We start from the raw sequence: 13,293 nt of genomic DNA on the forward strand, positions 1-13,293 counted from the left end.
TTTTATAAGACGTTTTTAGGAAGAAATAATAATCGAGTATTATTGGCATGGAAAATACAAACTTTTTCACACTAATACTATTTAATGATCTCTTTTCGATTCTTAAAGATACCAGTAGTTAATCGTTAATTTAAATATTTTTTTTTACTCGAAAAGTACGCAAACTTAGCAAAACTAGATTACCTATAGTGTCTACTATAAAAAATTTCACATATTCGGACCATATATGATAATTTATTAAAATGCTGTGTATTAAATCTGTTATAAAATTATTACTTTTGTTAATTAAGAGTCTAAGAAATATCGATATAACCTTTCGAAAAAATTTGCTTATTTTTTGCCAAAAAATAAGCAAATTTTTTTAGATTAGTAAAAAAGTTTCGAAAAATTTTCGCGGAAATATAGTGATATTGAAGGTAAGAATTTATTATAATTAATATTGGAGAAGTACGTAGAATTGTGAACAAAAGCAACATATATTGTTTTAAAGTTGAAATTAAAAGTATAGCTGTGGTAAAAGTAACATTGCTTCAGTTTACATCTCTAATATAAATAAAATTCTTTATAGAAAAAGCAGAAGTTTATTACATAAAAAAATAATTTATTGAATAAAGTGCACACTGTTTTTGAATGAATTTTACAAACTGCAGAAAACAGAAATGTACTTAGCTTCCTCCTCATCAGAAATTTACAATATAAATTAGACTTAATATTTACATTTAATTACATTAGACTTTTAATATTTTTCTAGAAGTGGGCTTATGATACAGTCTTAGAACTTTTTCCACAGTTTGACTTAATTGTCCAGTCCAATCGGTTAGTAAAGAGCTAACAAACTTGTTGCTATAATATTGCACATGCGATTATTGTGATTTGAATGTGCACCATCAGTGTTTAGCCTTACACCACAGTACAGGGCAGTTTTTCAAGTATGGCAAAATGACAATTATCAGCTTAACTTTCAAACTAGCCTGACAAGGATTTGTGTATGTCATTGCATCATCGCATCATCAAAAAATCTGTAAGAATTCTAATCACTCCCACTAACGCTGGTCTCTGATAACGAAGCTGTCCTCTATCTTGGTTTGATATTAAGCCGAAAAGAGCTCCATTACTTGCAGGATGGTTGAGGATTTCAAGGCACTCATAGCATGCAACCTTCTCTTCAAGAACTCTAATTAAGTAACCACTGATAACTGCCAGAGAAGTATTTTCAATTGTACAGGGAACACTGCAGTCTTGTGTAACAGATTGCAATTTTTGCAAAATAGACAGTGAAGAATCATGCAATTTACAGACTTTATCTTCAACATTATAATTGGTTTCTGTCATAACAGGTAACAACTTTGAGGAGGAAGAAGAGCATGGTGCATTTCCATTCTGTGCAGCCTGTAAGATACCAACTTTTAAAATCATTTCCGTTGTAAGAGATGCTGATCGTGCATCTAATTTGTCATTTCCTCCATTAAACTGACGAATGCAGCTAAAGAATGACTCAATTGGATCACTGTTAAATCTCTCGTCAAAACATATCTGAATTTGATGGTATTCAGCAAGTACTGTACTTTACAACATCAACTGTGCTGAGTATTGTCAGATAGAGAGCTACACAATGAATGTATTTTTATCTATATACCAAGCTGCTGTTGAAGAGAAAGTCCCGTCAACTGTGTATAACTCACGAATAAATATAACAATATATAAGTATAACTATATATAATTATCACAATTTCATAAAATAGCTATATCTGCAGACAAAAGTACAAAACGACCAATTCACTGAACGCGTGAGTCTCACCGTTAACTAGCGCCAAAATCTTTCGCAGCGGCGAAAAATGGAAACAGTGTGAATACGGCAATTTTCCTTACGGCGGACGGCCTTACTAGCGAAGCGATCAACTGGCCTTGGTTGATCTAAACGAATCGAGATGGCGCAATTACAATTTCGGTTTGATGTCATTAAATATGGCGATTACTAAACATGTTTTCACGATATAAATGATTAAATGTAATAAATTTAATGTAAAGTATTTTTTAAAAAATAGTTTCTGTTTTTTATTATTTTGGTTATGAGGTTTGAGGAATGTGAAAATAAATTTATCTTTCAAAAATAATAATTTGTAGTTTCTTTTTCTACTGTCTTATGAGAATATTTTGTATGGTTTCGTGATGATAAATTGTGTTTACAAAATACAATAAAACTTCTCCGACTCAAAATTCTGAGGGGCAGGAAAAAACTTTGAGTTATGGACAATTCGAGTTAGAGGAAAATGCCAATTCTGAATACATTTGTAGTTTTTACCTCTTGCATTACGTAAAGAATCTTGATAGTTTTTTGTTTTAAATGGCTCTTGTAACACCTTTTGGCAAAATGTTCAATGTAACTAATGGAATCTAATAGTTTTGCCGGTACATCTTATTGTGAGGTTCCAAAATCAAATCGAAAATGATTATAAAAATTCCTAAGACAGGAAATTTTGGTTGTTAAATCGGACCAAGAGATTGTGTTGGTGATGTAAAACAGAGACCAAAGGGAAAACTACATATTTTATATCAAAATAAATGTGATGCGAAGATAAATGACATAAAGGAATGATGACCAATAGAGAGAGGGAGCTTTGTCGAGGCAGCATCGGGGTTTAAACGATCAAGAAAAGTGGGGGATTAATTACTAAAAGGACATCTGTTAGATTGAGCTCTAAAATGTTAGGTGTAAACAACCACAAGAACATCTGGTAAATCATTTAAGTTTTAAAATGTCTGGGGGGAAAAGACAATAATGGAGTTGTGGGGAAGTACTCGATCTTTAGAGTATTCCCTGTGCGGGAACAAAACAAAAAGAAACTTCAAAGAAATAAATCACACACTCTATGACTCCAATGCAAGGAACTTAAAGTTTATTTTAGTCCTTCCAATCACTACTCTGTCCTTTCGCTATAACAGACACTAAAACAAAAGACACAACACACACAAAAAAACAATCTTGCGACTCTATCGTCTACACGTCCTCTTTCCATTCTTTCTTCTGAATAAAGTTCCTCTTCTTCCATTGAGCATGCGCGATCTCCCTCTCTCTCTTTTTTTTTCTTCCGAAAACGTGGCCCATCCTTTCTTTACCCTGCGGCCCACCCAAGGATCACGCAATAGAACACGTGATCTTTGGACCACATATCTCCCCTCTCTCCCATTAACTTTTACAACAGGAAGCTCTTACACTATGAGGGCCTGTCCCTCCTTTACACTGTGAACCACCCAAGGGGTTGGTTACGAGCCGGTTAGGCAACAGAACACGTGGTCTTCAGACCACAGAGTAATATTTGAGCACGGGCTTCAAAGCTCCATCAACACCTTTTGGTTTCAGTTGACGGAAGGTGCCGGGGAAAACCCCCTGGTGTGGACCTTTCCCGCCGCCCAAATTGGTCTCGGTTTTTGCCTGGAGACAGAAGATTGACCAGTCGGGGAGAGAGAAAAAGGGAGACGAGACCAATCAAAAGGGTGAGATTCAAGGGTAAATCCTATAAAAACTTTGGATCTCAAGGTTGAGGGGTCTCCAGCCAAGTTTGTGTTCCACAGTGACCCCTGCCAGGAACTCAGTTCATCCTCCTACATTAACCACAGGAGTCTCCCCATCTGTTCCACAGACTTGCGATCACTAGTGCTCCGGGGCTACTTTGAACAATGCATCACTGATCTATGTTTGACATCCGGAACCTCCCCCATCTCCTGTCATTCTAGAATGCAATGTATTTTAATATTATGTAAGTTGCTTTATGTTTAAATAAATGGTTTTGTTGTTAGATACTTGTCATTTTTGCCACCAATATCATCACCCACATATGATCAGTCCCTAGGCTTTTCCTGGTGCCCAATTAGTGGATTGCCCCTAAAAGTCGGCTTCTTACATTATTGAGATAAAGCGATAAGTCCTTGCTTCGGACTGGAATTTTTGGCAGATAGGTATTGGATGGTAAACACAAACAATTAACTGAAAGTTTTGTGGAAATCTGATAATTAGGATCACTTTGAATAGAATAAATATTAAAATTCAAGTTGGGTGTCCATGCAGTGTCATAGTGACACTGCAGGGACTCAACCTATAACATTATTCATCGATTGTTTAATGAGAGCTGTCTTCTTTGATGACTTATAGATTTGCATCCTAAACCAGTGTGAACAGTGCAGTTGTGTCGAATAGCCACAAGGGTGAAAATACAATACGATTAAGACAGCACATAATTAAAACAACAATTGATTTAATAAGAAATGATTACACAATGCACAGAAGAAAGAATTCGAATGCCAACCCTAGGACATTTGCCCAGCTCTGCCCAAGTAAAGAAAAAAAGACCCAATACATGGGCTCATATGACAAAACAAAGATTCCCATGTCTTACAATTTTGTTAAACAAGTGTGATTGTGTATTCAAAAAAATTTTGTACAACTAACTTATAACTATAGAGATGAAATGGTAAATTAAAGCAGACAAAAGAAAGGGGTACCCATACTCAATTGATTCCCTTTTTACGGAGATGATTACTTTCGATGGTTCTCAGTGAAATTTCCTTGTTCATTCTCTACGGAAGTTAATGTACATTCTCCTTTTATTGGGGATCAAAGGAGAATGTCTATCAATGATTAATTGAAGCCTCAGGATTCTTGTTGGAAGACTTCAAGAAATTCTTAGGTCTTTTTTATGGTCAGGATCAACCTCTTCTCTCCACTGTCTCCTCCAATCTGAACTCTCCTTCCTGGTCTAAAAACCTTTAGGCCCTTAGGCATTTTCTCTCCCCGCGAGACAGTTCAGAACATCAATCATCAACCGAGTGAAGTAGAAATGAGGATAAGAAGATTCCAGAAATGTAAAAGTACAAAAATCAAGGACAGAAGCTACAAACTAGAATATTCTAACTTAAAATTATGATTGTACAGCCACACCGTGTTGAACTCCCAGATGTCCAGTTTTCCTGAATTGAGTGATCATTTTCCTAAGAGCTTGTCTAATCAATGGTTATATAAATTCTTACGATGGCAAAATTACTGAAGTGCAGCTGCAACATTGCTGCTGTTCTCATAAACAGCTTTATAAGAAATGGTTTTCTATGGTTGGATTGTAACTTTAATAATTTTGTTTGGAATTTAGTTTTATGAATTAACAATGAGGTTAATCTTAAAAATCATTTTTATTCATTTTTGTTTAAATAAAATTTTGGATTTGTAATTTTTAATAAAGAAGAGAAAGACAGATCCTTTTTAGAATTAATGCCTAATCAATGGAATTGAATATTTAAGTTTAATCTGTAAGAAAATATTTTCTAGAAATATTATTTGTTTATATATTCTGCTAAAATGTTTTATTAAACTGTTTTGAATTATAAAATATTTTTTATCATTTAGTATAGTTATTGATAAAAATAATTTCATATCATTTAAAGGAACACCCTCGTAACTTAATTCCCGAATTATGTCACCAGTTTTATCATTTGGGATGGCTTTCTGGCACAGGTGGTGGAATTAGCATTAGACATGGGTTAGTTTTTAAATCAGTTTTGACTAAATATTAATAAAAATTAATGTAGATAATTACCTTAAAATAAAAATTATATTTAAGAAGTTTGGTAGATTAGATTACATTAAAAATACAGTAGAGTCTTGTTTTATATGGGATTTATGTTCTTAAGTTTAACAAATTTTTAAAAAACTGGGTACTTATTTATAGACCATTCACCAAATAAACCATCACCAGTTCATAACCAAACAGGTAAATTCTTGCTACGAACGTTTAATAATTGGGTTACCCAATCTTAATGTCATTGAATCTCTGACTCAACTCAGTGAACCATGCTTCTCCAGATTCTGACATTTCAATCATTGAGAAGTACCCAAATGATGCTAATGACCAATGAAATCTGCTAATGGATAAAATCACTAAACATTGATAGTTGGTTGCAGGCTTTTACCTGATCAATGGGCTGACCATATGGAGTGTTTTTTAAATCTATCTAATACTTAAATTGGCATCAGTTTCTCACTAAAAGGCATTCCTGAGAGACTTTCTAGGGCTTTCCTGAAGGACTTTCTTAATGTATTGATATGTTGTAATAAAACTTTGCTGTTCATATTCAAAAACTTCAGATTAAGTTTAATGTTATTTATTCATTGTAGTAAAACATAAAATATGTTTAAAATATTCTATTTACGTTTTTCTGATAATCGTAAATGGTTGCATCTAGGCAACCATATGGGACTATTTGGGTGGTGAAACACAAATTTACCTAGAGTTTTATTTTACATTGTATCTGCTGATCTGCAATCCTCATATAAACAAGACTTTGCTGTATATGTAAAATTTATTAGTTCTTCTATTGATTCTCATTTGGTGACAAGAGTTTTAATCTTGTACTGCAATGTGGTGAAGATTATTGGAAAAATATATTGTCTAATTTTTTACATATAATATAAATTGCTATAGAATGTTTGAGTAGTTATTTACTCAAAAATTTCTTAAAAATTCATTATTTACAAATTAAATTAATTCAGTGATTTAATATGCACTTGTTTGTTTTCATTCAAGTTTATAAGGGATACTTGCCTGTGATTTTTGATAGGTCCCTTCTCTGTTAAAGGATAATGTATCATATATTTATTTTACATATATTTATATAGAGACATCCTATTTAATATGGATCAGTTTGGAAAACTGCTTGACTACTTTGATTCTTATTAAATTATTTATAAATTGGTTTACAGATCATATTTAGTGTTTATCTTGGGAATTTCAATATATAAGTTTTCTTTGGGATTACCATATTATGAAAACAAATATAACTTATAGTTTGTTCTTTGATTAATTTGTTAAAATTTCAGTTCTTTTCAAAACATGAATCTTTTTATTTAGTAATATTTTACAATTAAAATTTTTAAAATGCAGAAGTAGATAAAATAATTCTAGTCAGATCTATAGAAATGCAATTTTACTTAATATAAAGAATAAAATGCTTCTTAATTTTAACATAAAACCCCCCTATCATCAGAAAAGTTTGTTACTTGTTAAGAAGTTTTATTTTTTATGATCTTAAGTTTGATATCTCACATGTGTTGTCTACATAGTCAAGTTGAATAAATCATTTAGTAATCTGTCTTTCATGACTTTTTGTCTATTTTTCTCTTGGTTCTAAATTAGTATGATTTTAATATTTTTAGTGAATGTATTCAATTAAAAGCAAATGTATGATTAGTTATTCAAAAAACACAATGTTTTCCATATCTCTAATAAAGTATTGTTAACAAAAATTCCATAAAGAGTTTTAATAAAACATAAGTATATATATATAATCATCATCACTTTTATATTTATGCATTAAAATAGCCAGCTTTTCTTTTAAGCCTAAATTATTTAGACTTATCCCCATCTGTAATATTGCTTAAATATTCATGGCACAGTCTACATTTTGCCACAGTAACATATGATTTTAGTGTTTTGATTTGTTCTAATAATGGATTCCTACACTCACAATCAATTAAGAATTTACAAAGTTCTGTTACCTCCTTAACAAAGCTTAAAAGTGTTTTGAGTTTTTATGAAAAGCTTTTACTTAGAAAAAATAACTTTAATTGGATTTATGTTAGAGGAGCTTCCTAAATATAATATTTTCATACATATTTTAGCTTAAGTTTATTATATGTATTTCATTTTTTATGGAAATAAATAAAACAGATATTTTAATTATTTTATTGGGACAATCTAATACATTAAAACCTTTATAAGCTTTCTACATTTTAAAATTTATTTTATTCTTTTGTTTTTTTAGAAGCGAAATTTACATTGCTCCTTCTGGAGTTCAGAAGGAGAGAATTCAACCCGAAGACTTATTTATTCAAGATCTTGAAGAAAGATTTATATCTGGACCCCCTTCGCATAAGAAACTTAAAAAAAGTGAATGTACTCCACTCTTTATGAATGCTTACACAATGAGAGGTAAATATATGTGTTATTTATCAACTTAAAATAAATTTAAGAGCTTTTAGACTGGAATCATATTTTTTAATGTTATTTTGGTTTTTAAAATTTTATAAATATTTGTACTTAAATCTATGCCTCCATCAAGACATTTTTATATAATAGTTTGCAAACTGTGTAAGTTTGAAAATGTATATAAGAAAGTTTGAGACATTAAAATAACAAAGTGGAAAAATTGGTATACATTCCTCAAAGTACTTTTAGAATTCAAAATTATACAAGCAAAACTCTGGCTGTTAATGGTTTTAATGGCATTTACACATCTTGTATCATTCAGGTGATACTGATTTGAAAATTCATTGCATGAACACCTTGAAGAATAGTTACAAAACTTTTATCAATTCAAACAATATATAAATTTATCACTTAAATACAGTAATAACTTGGTTTTTGTTGACTTCAGTTTTTGTCAATTTTTTTTGTAAAAATTTGTTTTGGTTTTTGTCGATTGTCTCAGATTTGGTCGGCATGTCCAAGTGACCTCACTGCTAATTTTGCAAAAACAAAGTGTAACCCTTGCGTTTTCTGGCTCAGTGTGGCGTTCTTTCTCGTTCTGTGAGCATTACCCCACGACGGCCCACTATTGGCCAACATTTCTGTTCCCTGAACACTGGGAGTTCATTTGTGGGTTTGCACTTTGCCAGGATTGGTATGGTCAGGACAGACTGGTCACGTGGAGTTTTCCGGGTTTTCTCCACGTCTGTAACGCCTGAATAGGGGTCAGTTACCATTAAATGGACATCCTGGAAAGCATTATTCCCAGCAATATGACCATCATAAACGCATATAACTACTATTACATGACAATTATGTCACACTTTACCACGGGGCGATATAAGCTAGAAGCTCATGTCCAACTAACTTCTACAAGACAAGACATTACCCCCTCGTGTCTAGCCAAACAATTCCATTGCTTTCCTTTAGATTAGTCTTTATATATTAATTTCTTATTGCTTTTAATATTTAATGCTATATTAATTCTCTATAAAATGTGTTTTTGGTATGTATTTTGGGCTGTCTAGAATGAATTAATTGGATTTACATTGATTCATATGGACATAATTGCCTCAGTTTTTGTCAATTGTTTTCAAACGAATTATTGACGAGGTATCACTGTATTTTTAATACAAAATTTTTCTTAACAATTCACAGCAAGATTTTTTTTATAAACTAAGACTTTAGTTTAAAAGTTAAAATATGTTAACTATAATAATTCTCTTTTTGTCTGTTCGAATCTGTTCTTCATTTTCTTCCTTTTTGCAGTACTGTAACCAGGAATAAATCATTGGGTGCTAGAGGGGCAGGCTGAAAAAACTGTGACTGGTATTTTTCTCTATTTCAGCTATCATTAGATCTGTTAGCTACAGTTTAAGTGTAAAAATAAGCAACAGTACAAGTTTAAATAATGAAAGTGTACTGTACATACAATATATATAGTGTATGCTTTATGTGAGAATCTGGAATTCGACAAAAAATACACGAATAGGTATAACAAACCTATTTAGATAACTGTTTTCATCTACTACCTGAAAACTTCTCAGTTTGCACATTCTCGATGGCGAAAGCGACACTTTCCCATGATCCTTTGACCTCCCGGTCATGCACTACTGTTTTAATTGGAACTGACAGCCCAATGTGGAAGTCATTGCCCATTCCTCCACAACTCAACAAGTTGTCACCCATTCCTCTGCAATGCAAAAAGTTGCCAATTCAACTGATACCATTAACTATATGCCTCCAAAATGGATATACGATCAACTCTGAGCCAGAACATTATCCAGAACCCTTTTAATGTGCAAACTTCCTCGTTTAGTCAACCTTCCAAAGGCCAAATCCTCTCTTGCATCATGTCTACAAACAGATCCTTCAAACTGCAGGTATTTATCTCCATGCGAATTTCATGTGAATTCTCTCTCTCGCAACCACTTACGATATAGATCAGTTAATTTAATATTTTACAAAGGTGTGTCATGTACTCTTTTTCTGTGAAATTAAACAGTTATTAGTTGTTAACCTGGCATCCGAGTGGTTCACTTCCAGCATGCCGTCTCTTCAATGACTCGGCATCTCCCAAGCCCTCCATCTCAAACTCGATTGTCACATGTGCACACAACTACTTGCATGACCTCACAACAACAACACCGACATTAAACAAAAACAGCCCTAGTTGCTATGCGGTGTCTTCTATCCTGACATAGTCGTCATCGAAGCAATGTCAACCTTTTGGTCAAGTGGTGCAGAAACCTAGGGGGCATTTTGTGCATTATCACACATGAAATAAGCTGTGGAAGCTTAGTCACCTCATAGCCCCTCTGTAACTACAATTCTGCCTACTTCCCAGCTTACATTTTACCTTTTTAGTTTCTCTCATATTTTGAGATCTTTGCATCTTAGAGATTAAATGACCATTTGTTGATAGTAGAGTGGTCATTTAATCTGTGTTTGATGTGATGTTTTTTTCTAAGTATCATGACAGATGTTTACTTAAGAACTTCTATTAAAAATGGATTTTAATATTCATGAAATCATCAATCTCACATTTCTAACAGTTAATAATCCTGTTACAGTCATCATAGCAACCTGGCTTTACTTTAGTTGACATCAAAGAAACTGCTAACTTTGTTAATTTTTGGGAAAAATGAGGTGCAGCTAACATTCCCTGGGCAAAAAAAGGAAAGTAAAATGAAGAAGAATAGGCTATCTTTCTAATTATGCCCAGGAAACGTTATATATTTAATAACTTTGATAATGATAATGTTTGTAATTGTTAATAATCATTGTCTAATATTTGATATTAAATAATATTTAAAAAATTATATTTATATATAATTTTACTGATTATGACAGGAGCTGGTGCAGTTATACATTCCCATTCCAAAAATGCAGTTTTAGCTACACTTCTTTATCCAGGAAAGGAATTTCAGATAACGCATCAAGAAATGATTAAAGTAAAGTATTATTTTTTAAATTTGTTAATTATCTATAATTCAACTTATGGAATTACCAAAAATGAAATTGGTATAAGTTTTTTATGGAATATATTCGATTATTAGTATAGTTATAAATAATTGGAAAAAAATCACTAAAAATTTAAACTGATTTACGCTAGATTCAGTTGCATAGGAATGTTTGTTTTTTACTATAAAAACATATACTGAGACATTTAAAACAATATTTCTCTTTGATTTAATTGTGTGTTATCATTTGAAAATAAGAAAATATGTAACATGAAACTTTAAAATTAGTTTAAAAAATAGAAATTTCTGTTTATTGAAAAATATTTAACAATTTTTAAAAATTTGTTATTTAATATTAATTTATAAACAATATTTCTCTTTGATTTAATTGTGTGTTATCATTTGAAAATAAGAAAATATGTAACATGAAACTTTAAAATTAGTTTAAAAAATAGAAATTTCTGTTTATTGAAAAATATTTAACAATTTTTAAAAATTTCAAATGCATATGAATGTTAAGAAATAATGAAAAAAAATGAGGCTTGTTTTTAATAAATTAGACAGTCTTTCATTGCAATCTTCAATGTACTGATGACACTTTGAATTCAATGTAAAAAATATATAACAGTAAAATTATTAAATAAAATATACTACTTAAAATCTGCTTTTGATTGCGTTTCTAGCCATATCAATGTTGTTTCTAATGCATCATTGTATGAAGGCACAATGACGAATTTTAATAGGTTTTATTTTTTGCAGCACAAAGTAAAACTAGTCTCAATAATAACTTTGTTTAATTGTTGACAATCTTCTGTAGATCCACTATCATTATTAAGTAACTTTATAATTTCTGGAATTAGTATTCTCTGAAGTTGATTTCAGTTAATTGATTTTTCAGATGATTAACATTTCACTGTATTATATAGTGTAGAGTACAAGATTACAAAACAAGCATTTGGTGTATTAAGAGTAAACATAATGGATGATTTCGTTTAATTTGATTTCTGACTGTATTGTTAATGTTTTTATTGCAGTGACATGGCTTATAACTGTTATCTGTGTTGTTAGTTGGCTATTATTAACTGTCTAATTAAATCAAAAACTTATCTTACAATTATAAAACTTTCACTCATAATTACCATGTTATTTAATTTATATGTTTTAGGACATTTTGATTCTGACATTAGATGATTGATAACAATAAGCAGCATATATATATGTATATATATGTGTGTGTAAATACAGTACAGCGTCGTTTATCCGAAAGCCGATCAACCGAAACATCAGTTAACCGAAAGCTTTCCAGTCGGACTGTGTCGTGCTGAATCGAACATTTTTCATACTAGATTAACTTCTAAAGTATAATTTTTTGTTTTTATATTTTTCAATATATTTATTTTGTTTGTACAAAATAGAGAAAGAATTTTTAACGGTACAATAGCCACGATTATTTTTATAAAAATTTTCATTAGGCTTAAAATCGACAAAAATTCAAAGCAAAGTGACATGCAATGGAGAAAAATCTCAACACAGGATAGGTTAATATATTTTTTCGTACATAATCAGTTATCCAAAAAATAAGTTATCTGAACAACCCCAGTCCTCAATTGATTTGGATAAACAACGCTCTACTGTAAATTCTTACAGGCTAAGAATTTATAAAAAATGGAATGTATTTGAACTTATTTTCATTTTAAATACCTAAATTTCAGGGAATCAAAAAGGGTACTACAGGCACGAATTACAGGTACGATGACCTTTTGGTTGTACCAATTATTGAAAATACGCCATTTGAAAAAGATTTGAAGGTAATCATTATTTAAAGTTTTATTAAATTTAGTTTAAATTTAATTATTATATAATGGTGTCTGTTTTATTTAATGTTCTTTGGTATTTTACTGAATGAGAGATGATCATCTGTTCTAGTCATCATTCTACTAGTTCAGGTAGTCCAATTTTGGGTACCCTATATGAGCTGTAGTATGACAAATAGAACAGACAGCCCTCTCTATATTTCACTACAGCATCATACTGTATATCAGATATGTTGACAACATTTTAATTATTTGAAACCACAAACCCCAGCTACGGGAATTCCTGACGACCGCCAACAATAATTCGTATAGTTTACCGCTCCACTCTGAACAAAACAGCACATTCCAAGTACATTTCCTGGATATCCTTATCAATGCACAGTACATAATGGATCTATCATTACTGATGTCTACAGGAAGAACATGTATCACCTCTTATTCATTCCACCAATGTCACATGATCCATTTTCTTACAAGATAGCAATGTTCAGAGCACTAATAAAA

At 31.4% G+C, this 13,293-nt stretch overlaps 1 protein-coding gene across 1 annotated transcript in view; it reads left to right on the forward strand.

The window, feature by feature from the left end:
- The window catches only part of LOC136989335 (uncharacterized), a 43,175-nt gene that overhangs the window by 14,977 nt on the left and 14,905 nt on the right, over nt 1–13,293 (forward strand). Inside the window, exons 3-6 of the mRNA XM_067287465.1 lie at nt 5,434–5,528; nt 7,810–7,976; nt 10,866–10,966; nt 12,688–12,783. Coding sequence (XP_067143566.1) covers nt 5,434–5,528; nt 7,810–7,976; nt 10,866–10,966; nt 12,688–12,783 — 459 coding nt within the window. The remainder of the gene's footprint in view (nt 1–5,433; nt 5,529–7,809; nt 7,977–10,865; nt 10,967–12,687; nt 12,784–13,293) is intronic.

The sequence above is a fragment of the Centruroides vittatus genome, unplaced genomic scaffold (assembly GCF_030686945.1).
Source record: "Centruroides vittatus isolate TY-2023 unplaced genomic scaffold, ASM3068694v2 scaffold_464, whole genome shotgun sequence".
NCBI classification, from domain to species: Eukaryota; Metazoa; Arthropoda; class Arachnida; order Scorpiones; family Buthidae; genus Centruroides; species Centruroides vittatus.